At 32.9% G+C, this 12,852-nt stretch overlaps 1 protein-coding gene across 1 annotated transcript; it reads right to left on the bottom strand.

Moving 5' to 3' along the window:
• Positions 1–5,138: 5,138 nt before the first annotated feature.
• LOC121260506 (transcription factor bHLH150-like) lies at positions 5,139–6,001 on the bottom strand. The gene has a single exon (XM_041162410.1). It carries the CDS (start codon positions 5,878–5,880, stop codon positions 5,434–5,436), a length of 447 nt encoding a protein of 148 aa, XP_041018344.1. The 5' UTR covers positions 5,881–6,001; the 3' UTR covers positions 5,139–5,433.
• Between the last annotated feature and the right edge of the window lie 6,851 nt (positions 6,002–12,852).

Here is a 12,852-nt window from a genome sequence, read left to right as displayed (position 1 = left end):
CGATTTATTGCATTTTATTCTCTTTTTCTGTCCTTCAGATTGTAAAGGTTCTGTACATTGAACTAGTTTCATGTCATACCAAAGCTGTATTTCTTTATGAAAAAAACATCATTGTAGTGCGATCTTAACCAATCAAAGCTATAATAATAGCTTGTGAGAATGATAAACTCTGAAGATTTTCAAACTCTGGCATGAATTTTATTTTATTTTTCTCGAAACCATTGTTTATGAAAGCGATAGAAAGAGAAAACAATTAATATTCCGTACTTGAATATAAATTTGAGCGGCTAACACCCTCAATTATTGCCGGGTCATAAGCTAAAAATCCCATACGTGTATATATATATATAGCAAAATGGTTTTTAATTTGTGACAGATTTCTTTCCCAATCCAACTCTCTTGCTATAATATGATTAATTATGGCTCACTTATCCCATTTAAGAACAAGCACACATACACGACGATTTTATGACGTGTCGGTCAGTTTTATACAGAGTTGATATTTTTAGTTAACTTTTTGATGAGTTCATAATGGCGTTTGAATGCTGAAATAATTTCAGATGATCTATAAATAATAATAATAAATAATTTATAAATAATAATAAAATAGTTTAAGCGTGTAATTGACTTCCGTTGAAAAAAATGGTATAAACATAATAGTTATCTAAATATAAATAAAGAGTAATGCTATATGTAATTATGAAATACGTAAGTGTCATACAGTCACTATTAAAAAATTAATTTTTTTCATATTAATTTCGTATTTATTCATTTTTTTTTAAATAATTATGTATTGTTTGCATACTCACAATTACAATTATCATTTCTCATAATTGATAAATTCGAAAGGACTTTGATCTTGATCTAGACGGTTAGCATAATCGAGGCAACAATTGAAGTTAATTTATGCTTTGGTATGAATCTGACTAGCAAGTGTCGGACTGACTTTTGGTCAATTATCTTTTTGTGAATTATGATTTTATAATCCCATTTGCATCTATGAAATAATTTATTTTCTTGTTTTTTAAACTACTGAGAGCTACACATGGCGGCAAGTCAAAACCACTTTGGTTGGCCGTCTCTGTCTATACGCGTTAACACGAGAATTTATATCTCAATTTTAAAGTTCAAAATGAGAAAGAGATTAATTTAACATCTAAATATTTAAAAGATAAATGCTATTTAAAAGTTTTTATACCACACACTGTTTATACAGCTTAATTTAGTTTATAAAATTTAAATTTTAATAATTATTTTTAAATCAAATTATGTCACGTGAATAGTATATAGTGTAAAGACATTCAAACATAATTATTCGTTACGTGATATTTGTTCCATGAAGCACTGGTGGAAGGGAGCGAGAGAGAATGAAAGACCCAAAATTTGATGTTTGTGATAATAAATCTTCTAATTCTTGATAATATCCTGATCCATTGGAAAACTCCATTCTACTTGGCCTAGCTGTCTTCTTATGCTTGTATATACGTGAGTGAGAGAGAGACAGAGGGAAGCATGTATGTTTGCTAAAAGCAATGACATGGGGGGCCAATAGTATTTTCTAGGAAATGACATTAAGATCTGATCACTCCTACATACTCATGTTGCAATACAAGGTTGATTTATAGCTAGGCCCACGAGAAAACAACCTTAATTTCAAGAATAATAATATTAGCTATAACGAGTACTATATAAATAATATAATATAATATGTATATTATATGCCTAATTATTCCCAACTACAATGGCTAATTTAATCTAAAGCCTGCATGCTCAAGAATAACTGAGATATCATGTGTTTGAATTCCCCAAGACGATTGATGAAGATAAGATGCCATTAGTGGCAAATTTTGACTTTGAGAGATTATTTTACTAGCAAGTGATCATCTATTCGTGTCATGCGTGCATGCTCTATTCATTCTTTCTTGAAAAAGCTTAATCTATGTTGAAAAAGTTATGTGAGTATTTAAATAATAATTAATTAAAAAAAAAAACCATATTGTATGGGTTTAAAATTTCGAGAAACTTGATTTAATTTTATGGTAAGTTGCAAGAACATGTGGTCTTGACTCTTCATGAACTTAAAACACAAACTTTTATTTTTTATTTTTATTTTTTATTTTATAAAGTTAACAAATTACACGTGTTGGATCCTATCCTGTTCATTGAGGAATAATATTCTAGACAAGATGTGAGGAAAAACTAACGTTAGAATAATAAGTATGAGATTAAACCAAAAAAAGAAAGACTAAACCCAAGTTGGCCGGGATGTACTCTTTTTATATGGTCCTTAATTTATTCTTATTATAGTTATACAAGCAAAATGTGCTGTAAATTCTAATTATTATATATTATATATAGTACCTGAAAAATGTACAAGCAAAAATAAAAATTGGTGTATAATCATTAAAGAAAACGAGTTATAAACAGATCATATATTATAGTATTCATTTAGTATAAAAAAGAATCGTTTTAATTATTATAGGTGTAAAAATGATTAGATTGACAAGTAAAATAACAAAACATCTCATGTATCATACAAAGAAAATATTATCTATGCGAAGAAAAAAAAATATCTATTTTAATTTAATTAGAGAAATCACTTAAGAATGTGACGGTTTGTGCATAAAATTTTTAGAATAAATTTATTTACAAGTTCATTTTTTGACACATTCAATACACTAACTATAAGTAGGTCATATAATGATAAAAAAAAAAAAAAAAAATTCATTTTTTATTATATTTACAAGCCGATTTTTTTTGCACATGCGTGTCTCAAAATATTTTAAAAGTATTTAGGTTTTAATCTTTTTATAATTATAATAAGAAAATTGTTATATGTATTTAAGAAAATTTAATAAAAATCTTATTATTTTCATATGTCAAAATTATAAAATTTAAAATTTAAAAATAAAACTTATAATAAAATGAATCTTATAAATAAAATTATAATTAAATAGTGCAGAAGAAGCGTCCAAGCTTCCAAGTAACAGAAACATTTTGGTCTATAAAAAGCAGCCCATTGGTGGGTGAAGCAAACATACAGCGGGAATCTAAAGCCCAATGAATAGCTGCTTACGTCTCTGCAATTGGTGCCGACTGCCGACACCATTGGAGCCGAAGTCTGTACTAACCAAATTTGTCGGTCAGACATCAAAACATTATAGCCGAAATGCCAACCTTTGTTTGTGTAATTTGTCGGTCCTTTTGAACGTTTAAGATTCTTCTTTACATTCCCACAAGAATGAAACAAACACATGCTCAATTTCATCATCATATACCTTCGGTCACGCCATTAACATCTGTCAATTTTCTCATGTTCTAAACGTGAAAGCAATTGTAATATTTTTCTTTCCATTTCCTTTTTTTTTTTTTTTTTCATGGAAAGAAGCCATCGATTAAAGAGCTATACTGCAACAGCAATGCCATTGTCCCAATGTTTTTTCTCACAAAAATACCTAGGCTTCAAATTAGTTGGCTTTGGCTTCATACACATATATATATATATATATATATATATATATATATATCATTGGTACGATCAAATGATATCACAATCTAGATGGATAATTTTTTGGATGAGTATGTTTAAAATCTGAAAAGTAAAAATAATCACAATAGTTGTATTAATAACGAAGAACATTAAAAGGTAGTAGTAATAGTGATAATGGTAATTTTCGGGATGATACCCACCCGTGGATTGCCCAAGTGATAAGGGCGAACTTGTATGCATGAGCTCCATGTCACATGTTCGATTTTCTCTGGAATCAAACTACAATTTAAGTGGGAGGTCATATGACGGTAGATTGTTATACTAGTCTTCCCGAAGGTTTAGATTCTATGGGTGAGTTCTAAGGGTCCTGTCATGAGGTGATTCCCTCGTCGTAATAAAAAAAATAAAAAAACTCGAGATGTTGGTGGTTGCCATGGCGAGAGATTGGAGACCCGTGGTGATGATGTATAACTTTCATTACGATTGTGGTAATAATATGAAAGAAGAATATATATTACTTAATTACCATGAAAAAAAAATAGGATTTGGATTATTCACTTTTGAGTGCAAGTATTTTCATAAAAAAATTAAAAAAAAATCTGAAATTACTAACTCGGTATTGCAGAAATCAACATTATAAATTCACATGAAAATTGTAAGTAACTTTAAATCATTTTTTAAAACAATTTCTGAGAAAAAATAGACAACTCATATATCAAATGATTCAAATTAAATCATGATAGAATCAATGATACTATGATTATTTTTTTTTTTGGGTCGCCAATGATGCTCTTACTTTAATCAAACAAAGATAGCTCATATTAGTATTATCATTTAATTTAAAAGAGAGTCTGGAACTTGATCTCAATCGGCTACACTACTTCTAAATCATTACAATAATGGATTGAAAAGCTTATCTCATGGATAAGATAAGCTTTTCAATGTAGATATATATTGGCCAATTAAGTTGGCCCGATGTAAAGGTCCAATATATATATATTTTTTGGGCTAGGTCTACTGTCTATTAAGAGGCTGACTATTTTTTTTTTCTTTGTTAATATGGAGATATATAGCTAAGGTCTAAACTAAGTCTCGTTTCATATGCAATAGTTCAGTTTACATGTATTTTCTAAAAAAAAAAAAAAAAAGTTCAGTTTATATGCATGGTGATTTTCTTTCATATATATAGAAGGTATAGAGTTGACTACTATTGCATTTGATTTGTTTGATTTAAAGAGAAGTGTTCAAGTCATAAAAAGATTATATAAATTCACAAACTGACGTTTCATATAATCTGTTAGATATTTACTTTACAATATAAATAATTTTATAATTTAACGTATTACATCAAATCACATCATGATTATGAATTTATTTTTATCTAATATTAAAATATTCTCATAGAATTAATGATATGGGACTCGTAGCCTAGCTAGCTAGCTAGCTAGCTAAAGTTTTTGTCCGGAACATGATCGATTGTAATTTGTAATCGGTTGATTAAGCTCCACACACTAATAATAATTGTGGAGAAATAAATCGGGCTCCTATTGTTTGCCCGTTTGCTTTTATTTATTTATTTAATAATTAAGTAAATGGGGCATCTTAGTATTTTTCATAATTGTGAGTAAAATACGAATTATAATAAGCTGAATCAACTTTGACATCGACGTGCGTGGAAAATAAAAACATCATCCACTGACATGACTCCTCGTTTATCTCAAAGTCACTATTTTCACCAAATAAAACGACCAAGCTGTTGTAAAATCTAGACAACATGAGCACGCGGTACTCAACCTTCTATGCCTCTGAATCACAAGAGATCCAATAGGCAAAACATAAAATTAGAAAAAGGGTGAAGAATAAAAATAAAAATAAAAAATAAAAAAATAATGAAGGTGAGGATTAAGCAAGCAGACTGATTACAGACTTTACAAATGAATTGATTAATACTCATGATCAGAATTTGTCAATGCATCAACCATGGTCTGCATGACTCTGACTCTCATCTGCAACGACAGTATGTAGTCAGCTGTCTCTCTGAAAAGTCCATCCAATCCCATGGATTCGCTGTTCGGAACTAGCCTCTTTAGGGTTCTAACCTTTCTTCCAATTCCATTTGCATGCTTCCTTGAACCTGAACGCGCCATATTCTTCATCAAAATCCCGGTAGGCCTTTTGCCCAGCTTGACATGTCCTCCAATATGTCTCCTAGGGATCGTCCGACGCTGCTTCCTGATCCGGCCTTGCCATCTTCTCTTGCCTTGTGCTTCCATTATTTTGCCCCACAAAGAAGACCCATTTGCAGTACTACTGCAACTTTGCTCATTTCCTTGGAGCATGCTACCCTTCATGCTAATGGCAACAAGTTGCGGTTGCGGGGAAGCTCCCATTTTTAGAACTTTCAATCAAACACCAACTTCTCAGGCCAACAATAAGATTACACACCTTACAACTTTAGTCGCCAAGATAATACCCAAATGGCAGAATGTGTGTGCTTTTTATATGGTAAGTTGGGAGATCATGGGTTTGGTGGGCATTGAGGATATAGCACATACAAATTGTTTAAGGCTGCAAAAGGTGGGCACCACTCCACAATTTCATAAAAGGCCGCCAATGAAATTAATGAGATACATGAATGCTAATAAGGAGTCAAGTATACCTAAGATGTTGCTTGTGTCTTGGGACATGTTCTCCAACTCAATGCACATGCATCCACATGATTCTTCTTGATCACTACCCAACCCCTCTAAACCACCACTTTCATCACACACCTACACGCACACATGATCTCATGGGAACACCCTGGATTATTCCTCCCCCGGATCACTTTCTAAATTCAATGCATAGTTAATGCGAACTGTGGTCCTTAATTTCCTCGTTCCAGCTCAATAAACGTGGCAATCCAAGTTTCTACGCCTCTATTGTTCACGGTGGTTATAGCCATGTTTCCAAACGGGAAACCTACATATAAAAGTATGAGAAAATGAGCTGCTTACTTGGCAATACTTGTGTTAAGAAAAGTGGACAATTTAGATCTCGATGTTGGGATAAGGCAGAGATTTTCTTCTGACATTCATGAACCACGCACATTTTCCATCAAAATGATTTTGTTTTTCCAAAGACGACGTACGGATGATCTATAAATTATAATGTTCTAGCATGCAGTCCGGTTCATAGTACGCCGACGGAACATAAACTTCGACAATCTTAATTAAAGACAAAGATGCATGCATCTTTGACACTGATACTACGGCGGAGATCCAAGGCGCTTGAGACTCCGGAATCTTTTTTTTTTTTTTTTCCCCTTTCTTATTAATGTTTTCTGGGAACGTTGCATGTCTTGCAATTTCACTGAAACATTGATTGATTACGTTTTCGGCCTGAGGAAATCTGCATTTCTATCTACGACTCGAGGAAAACATGCATGCATTTAAAAACAAACAAACTAGCTATACCTAATTATAATAAAGTTTCATAACTAATTCATGTATAGTTTTTTAAAAAACAGCAACCATTTTTTTCATCCTGAAAATGAAATTAAACAAATAGCAATTAATTATAACCCAGAATTGCTTAATTGTTTTCCTTGCTGCATTATATGATCTATTTTTGGAGTGAATAATTAATTACTTGCTGTTGATCATCAATTAACGAAGCTGCTAGCTAGCTATATATAGTTTCTTTTGTTCCCCCTGATCTGGCCTTTTTCCCACTAGCATGATCATGAGATCGGTCAAGAACATGCAAGCACATGCAGTTCATGTAGTGGGCCGGTACTAATCCACCAATTGATAAAAGATATTATAATTTCTATATTATAAGTATAATTTATTTATGATCTGGCCAATACGTATCTGAATTTAATTAAGGAATGTGTGGTTTTAAGCATGCAATCGTGTCAAGTTTTGTACTCAAATTCTAGCCTATTAATAGTCCTGCAATATTATTGATTTATCATTTCTCTCTTTAATAAGTTTTACCGAGCAATACATTATTGAACACGTGCTGCATTTCTATTGGCAACTAGCCATTAGGTTATTAAGATATAATTTCTTAATTACTCTTCCCCACTCAGCTTCTTGGCATAATTAAGGTACCATTTAGTGGTAGGGGTGATACCCGCACCCCCGGACGGGGGCTACCTTGGTGGTCCACTAGTTTGGCTCCAGGTAGGCTGGGGCCCGGATTACCCCCCCTCCCCCCGGCGGGCCACGGCACCCCACTCAATACCAATAGTTTAGCCTCTACGGTAGTCTAAACCACCGCCCAAAACCGACCGAAAAACAAAAAAAAAAAACATTTAAATCATCAAAAATCAAACTCAAAGAGAGAGAGAGAGGATGTGTGGACGAGAGATTTCAGTTTTTAAACAAAATCTAATAAAAAAGGACATCGTTTTGGGAAGAAATTACCAAAATCACGTCATTTTATTAAAAAAAAATATTATTTTTAAATATATATATATATATGGGCTGGGCAAGCGAACTAGATAAATCCTGAGCGAGCTTGGACCCAACCCGAGCCCTGTTGCCAGCTTCCAGCTATGTACGTACGTCTGTGAACGGGGTGGGTCAGGGTGGCAAAGAGCGGTGCCCATCCACATAGCCCTAATTAGTGGTTCAAATTCAAGGTATTTTGTGTTTTGTTTTGGGTGGCTGTGTCCAAGAAATTAATATTACACATACTTTTCCTTAAAAAAGGAACTAACTAAAAAAAGTCTTAATTCGTTTGGAATAAGTTCAAATATTAAAAAATAATAATATTTGTTTTAATGTATAGCGATGCTTTGAACCAAGCCAATAACCAATAATTATTATATATGGTCTTAATTTAATCCAAGCTTCGTGTCCAGATGGAGTACCTGCAGCCGTCTCGTGCCTTGGAATGATGGTACAAGTACAAGGAAGAAGCCCTAATTTGTGGGAGGAGGAGCCTTATAATTTAAATAATAATAGTTATACACGCCTTAATTATAAAGTGCATGTACAGTACACATCTCTTCTAGATAATCATTTCTGACATTTTTCGACTCAAAAAATTTGTACGTTTTGGAGAGATATATACATATATTGTCACGTTTATTAATGTAGCAGAGTTCATATATATTATATATATATATATATATATTTTTGGAAAAAGATTTCCTCAAAGTTTTTGCTTGGGGGTTTCAAGTTGTGGAAACAGATAGACATATAAAATGAATTCTATATCATGATGTTTGTATAAATATTTCGAACAATATTAAATTAACAATAAATTTTATAAGATCTATTTTATGTGTCTATTTCTCTTTTATTTGATCTGAATTCTCTAAATAATTTAAACAAGAAGTTGAAGAGATATGATATTAATAATCTATATTTCTCAAATGAAAGAATGAGGGTGCATGCATGTTCTCCATGTGCACACAATTACTAATTATATATATATATATATATATATATATATATATATATATATATATAAGCTGCATGCTAGTTAGCTAGCTGTCTAATAATGCTTAATTAGGAAAGCATTTGAAGTTATGGATGCCTAATTTTGTCGATTGAGCTTTGTTAACATTTCAGCCATGCAGGGTGCTTTAAGAACCACTGGGACAGGTGGTGATTAAATTAATTAATGGTCGAAGCCAACGTGGCGCTTATTAACAAAAACAAAAAGCGTGCTTTGATCATGTCCACTTGCGATGAACATGATGTGCACATACAATGGTCATGTGCTAACATGCGTCTTCCTTCTTCACCATAATTTCACCACTTAATATTCAAAAATAAAGTTAGTTCTAAACTTTTTATTATATAAAAGAGTAATGCTACATACAATCGTGAAGAACGCAAATGCCATACAGTCATTTGAAAAAGAGTGAGATTTACTATTAATTTATTTTTTATTTTTCATGTGAGTTTCGTATTTTTTTACTTTTTTTAAAGTGATTACGCGGTACTATTATTTCTCTATATAGAATGTGATATTTTTATTACGTTTGGATTGTCATTAAAGTTTTACGAGAAATTAATGAATAATACTGCATTATTATAATAGGATGATGAAAATGAAACAAGAATGTAGTTAATAGAATTTCCTATTCATTCAAGTATTTTTAATATTTTATCCATATTTTGTCAATTAGATTAACAAAACTTTTATTGCTTGTTTGAAAATTACTCATCCTTACGTGCCCAATTAAGATATGATGCTTGAATGGTGGGTGGGTGGAGGGAGGAGAAATCCCCGACCACCTTCATTGAGGAAGGGTAACTTTTTTTTTTTTTAATCATTTTTAATTGCATGGAAATTATTATTTTTTGTCTTTTCTATTTAGAACTGATGTGTTAAATTTTAGGCTCGTGGTTGGATATTACGTGGCTTTTAAGGATACTTCCTTTAATTTACATGGGGAAGAAAAAATTGAATACAAATATATCCAGCCCATGAAATAAATGACAAAATTGAAAATCCAAGATCACTTTTAAGAAGGGAAAATGCTATATGGTCTCGACAGAATTTTTTTTTTTTTTTACTTAATGATTAAAGAAGTTTTTTTAATGATATTGTAATTTTTTTTTTTAAATGTTGAAGAGAATTAAATAAATTACATAAAAAAATGCACTAATAGAGAGAATTGCTCTGCGGCAGCTTAGTGCAATCCTTTAAGAAGTATGTAAAATTTGAGGACTATTTTCACTTGTAGTGAATCTAGTGATCACATTGGTACTTATCGACTAATTCAAGAACTTTTTGTTTCATTAGCATGGGCCATGGAATAGGCCCAACATGCTGGCCTCAGTGTAGGCCTGGGCCAGCCTAAAGCCTAGTTAGATGACTAGATCGAGCATTTACAGTTGGTCTGCTAAACAGTGGATTATTAAACTCGATCAAACGATGATCCATCGTTGACGAAGCAGCGCAACCATTTTCCTTCGTCCCTTTTCCATTCTCGTGAACATGAATGCCAATGCCATGTATGGGAATGACAAATTTCAGGTTTGTGCGTGAATCTAAATCAAAGACGTTCTTCAACTACTTGGATTCTGTGTCAATCTCATTTGCAGTTTCTTCGATCTCTCGTCCACATTGCTTTCTCGATTTAAATCGTGGTTCTTCCATGCCTATTTGATTGATGAAATTGTTGACATACTTTTTAATTCTCAGCATATTGATATTTACACTTGCTTATGGTTTTTTCCTTCTGGGTTGGAAGCCTAGTGCTCCATTTTAAAATTCCCAAAGCAGCCGGAGTAGTGATTGTATCTTCTCCGAATCATTTCCATCTTCTGTCTGCGGCTGTTTGAGGTTGAGGTTATGAAAGCTCCGGGAGAGGAAATTAGCTCCTTTGTTGAGAGAATGTAATTGATTAATATAGGGATTACTTGCATTCTTCACTATGGAGTTACTTAAATTCTGTACTAAATACATTATTGTAAATAGTGTGTCAATACATTTATTTGTTGTTTTTTTTTTTTCTGAATTGAGGCAGGGGTTCTTAGGGTTACTAAATGCTCTTTAGTTATTATGAAATGGGTAGTTAAAAATGGGTTGTATATACTACTTGGGAAAACTATAGTTGGGGAAGCATCCCCTATATAGAACACTGTAGAGAATAAATCTGTGTTATGACATAGGACGCTTGGACATGTAAGTCAAAAGAGTCTTTTAGAATTGCAAAAACAAGACCTGTTGAGTGACTAGAACTTAGAAAATTTACCTTTCTGTAAAGATTGTATCTATAGAAAGGCAAAGAGGGTCAATTTTAAGTCAACAACCCATAACACTAAACAAACCTTAGACTATGTCCATTCTGACCTCTGGGGACCTGTAAGAGTAAATTCACATAGTGGAGGGAGTTATTACCTCTCCTTAGTAGATGATTACTCTAGGAATGTCTGGATATATATCCTAAAAAACAAAAGTGACACATTTGAAAAATTAAAGGAATGGAAGTCTCTAGTGGAAAACCAAGTAGGTAGAAAACTCAAGACTCTAAGGACTGACAATGGTCTAGATCAGTTCCTATCCAATGAGTTTAACATGTACTGTCAAAAGGAATGAATTCTTAGGCATAAGACAGTGAGGGAAAACCTTCAACAAAATGGTTTAGCTGAAAGAATGAATAGGACCATCTTAGAAAGGGTAAGGTGCATGTTGTCTAATTCAGGGCTGCCTAAAACCTTTTGGGCAGAAGCTACCACCATTGTTGTTTACCTTATAAATAAGTGTCCCTCCTCTGCTATAGGGTTTAAAACCCCACAGGAGTTATGGTTTGGGAAACCTCCCAGCTATGACTACTTAAGAGTTTTTGGGTTTGTTTCCTATGCACATTCAAAAACTAATAAGTTGGAACCTAGAGCACTTTAATGCATTCTTATAGGGTATCCTGAAGAGGTTAAGGGATACAAAATTTGAGTAGATGGACCTAGAAGGTATAAGTGTATTGTGAGTATGGATGTGACCTTTAATGAGTAGCAAATGGCTCGGGTACAGAAAGAAAAATTAAACCAAGAAGTTGATAAGTCCTTAAGGGGATTACAGGTTGAGGTGGAGCAGGTTAACACCTAACCTGAACCTGAAACTGAGGAAGGCAGTAACCCTGAGGAAGAAAGCTCGGGGTACATGGATCAAGGTGGAGTTAGCTCCTATAATTTGGTTAGAGATAGGCAAAAGAGAATTATTAAACCACCTATAAGGTATGATCAAGCTAAACTTGCAGCCTTTGCCCTAATAGTAGCTGATGAGGTTGTCTACTAGGAACCTAAATCTTATAAAGAGGCTGTGACAAGTAAGGACTCCTCTAAATGGATACTTGTCATGCCTGTGGAGATGGAATCTCTTAATAAGAATAAAACCTGAGTTCTAGTGCCTAAACCTCAAGGAGTCAAACTAGTTGGATCCCAGTGGATCTATAAGAAAAAAGAAAGCATACCAGGGATAGAAGGGATCATGTATAAGGCTAGACTTGTAGCCAAAGGCTTCACAGAGAGAGAGAGAGAATTGGCTTTAATGAAATTTTCTCTCTTATAGTTAAATATAGCTCAATCAGGTTACTGCTAGCCTATATAGCTTTTGAAAACTTGCATTTAGAACAATTAAATGTTAAAACTGCTTTCTTGCAAAGAGAACTTGAAGAAGAAATTTATATGCAACCTCCTGGAGGTTTTACTAATGAGATTAAAAATAATCAAGTGTGTCTTCTTAAACAATCTTTATATGACCTTAAACAATCACCTAGGCAGTGGTATAAGAGATTTGACACACACATGATCAGTAATAATTGTAAAAGGAGCTGTTATGACAGCTGTGTCTATTACAAGGAAGAAAAATGAATATTTGTTTATCCCTCACTGAATGTAGATGACATGTTGGTG

Source organism: Juglans microcarpa x Juglans regia, chromosome 4D (assembly GCF_004785595.1).
Source record: "Juglans microcarpa x Juglans regia isolate MS1-56 chromosome 4D, Jm3101_v1.0, whole genome shotgun sequence".
Taxonomy (NCBI): Eukaryota; Viridiplantae; Streptophyta; class Magnoliopsida; order Fagales; family Juglandaceae; genus Juglans; species Juglans microcarpa x Juglans regia.
Note: the sequence above shows the minus strand (reverse complement) of the source record. Positions and strands in the feature narration are given on the sequence as shown.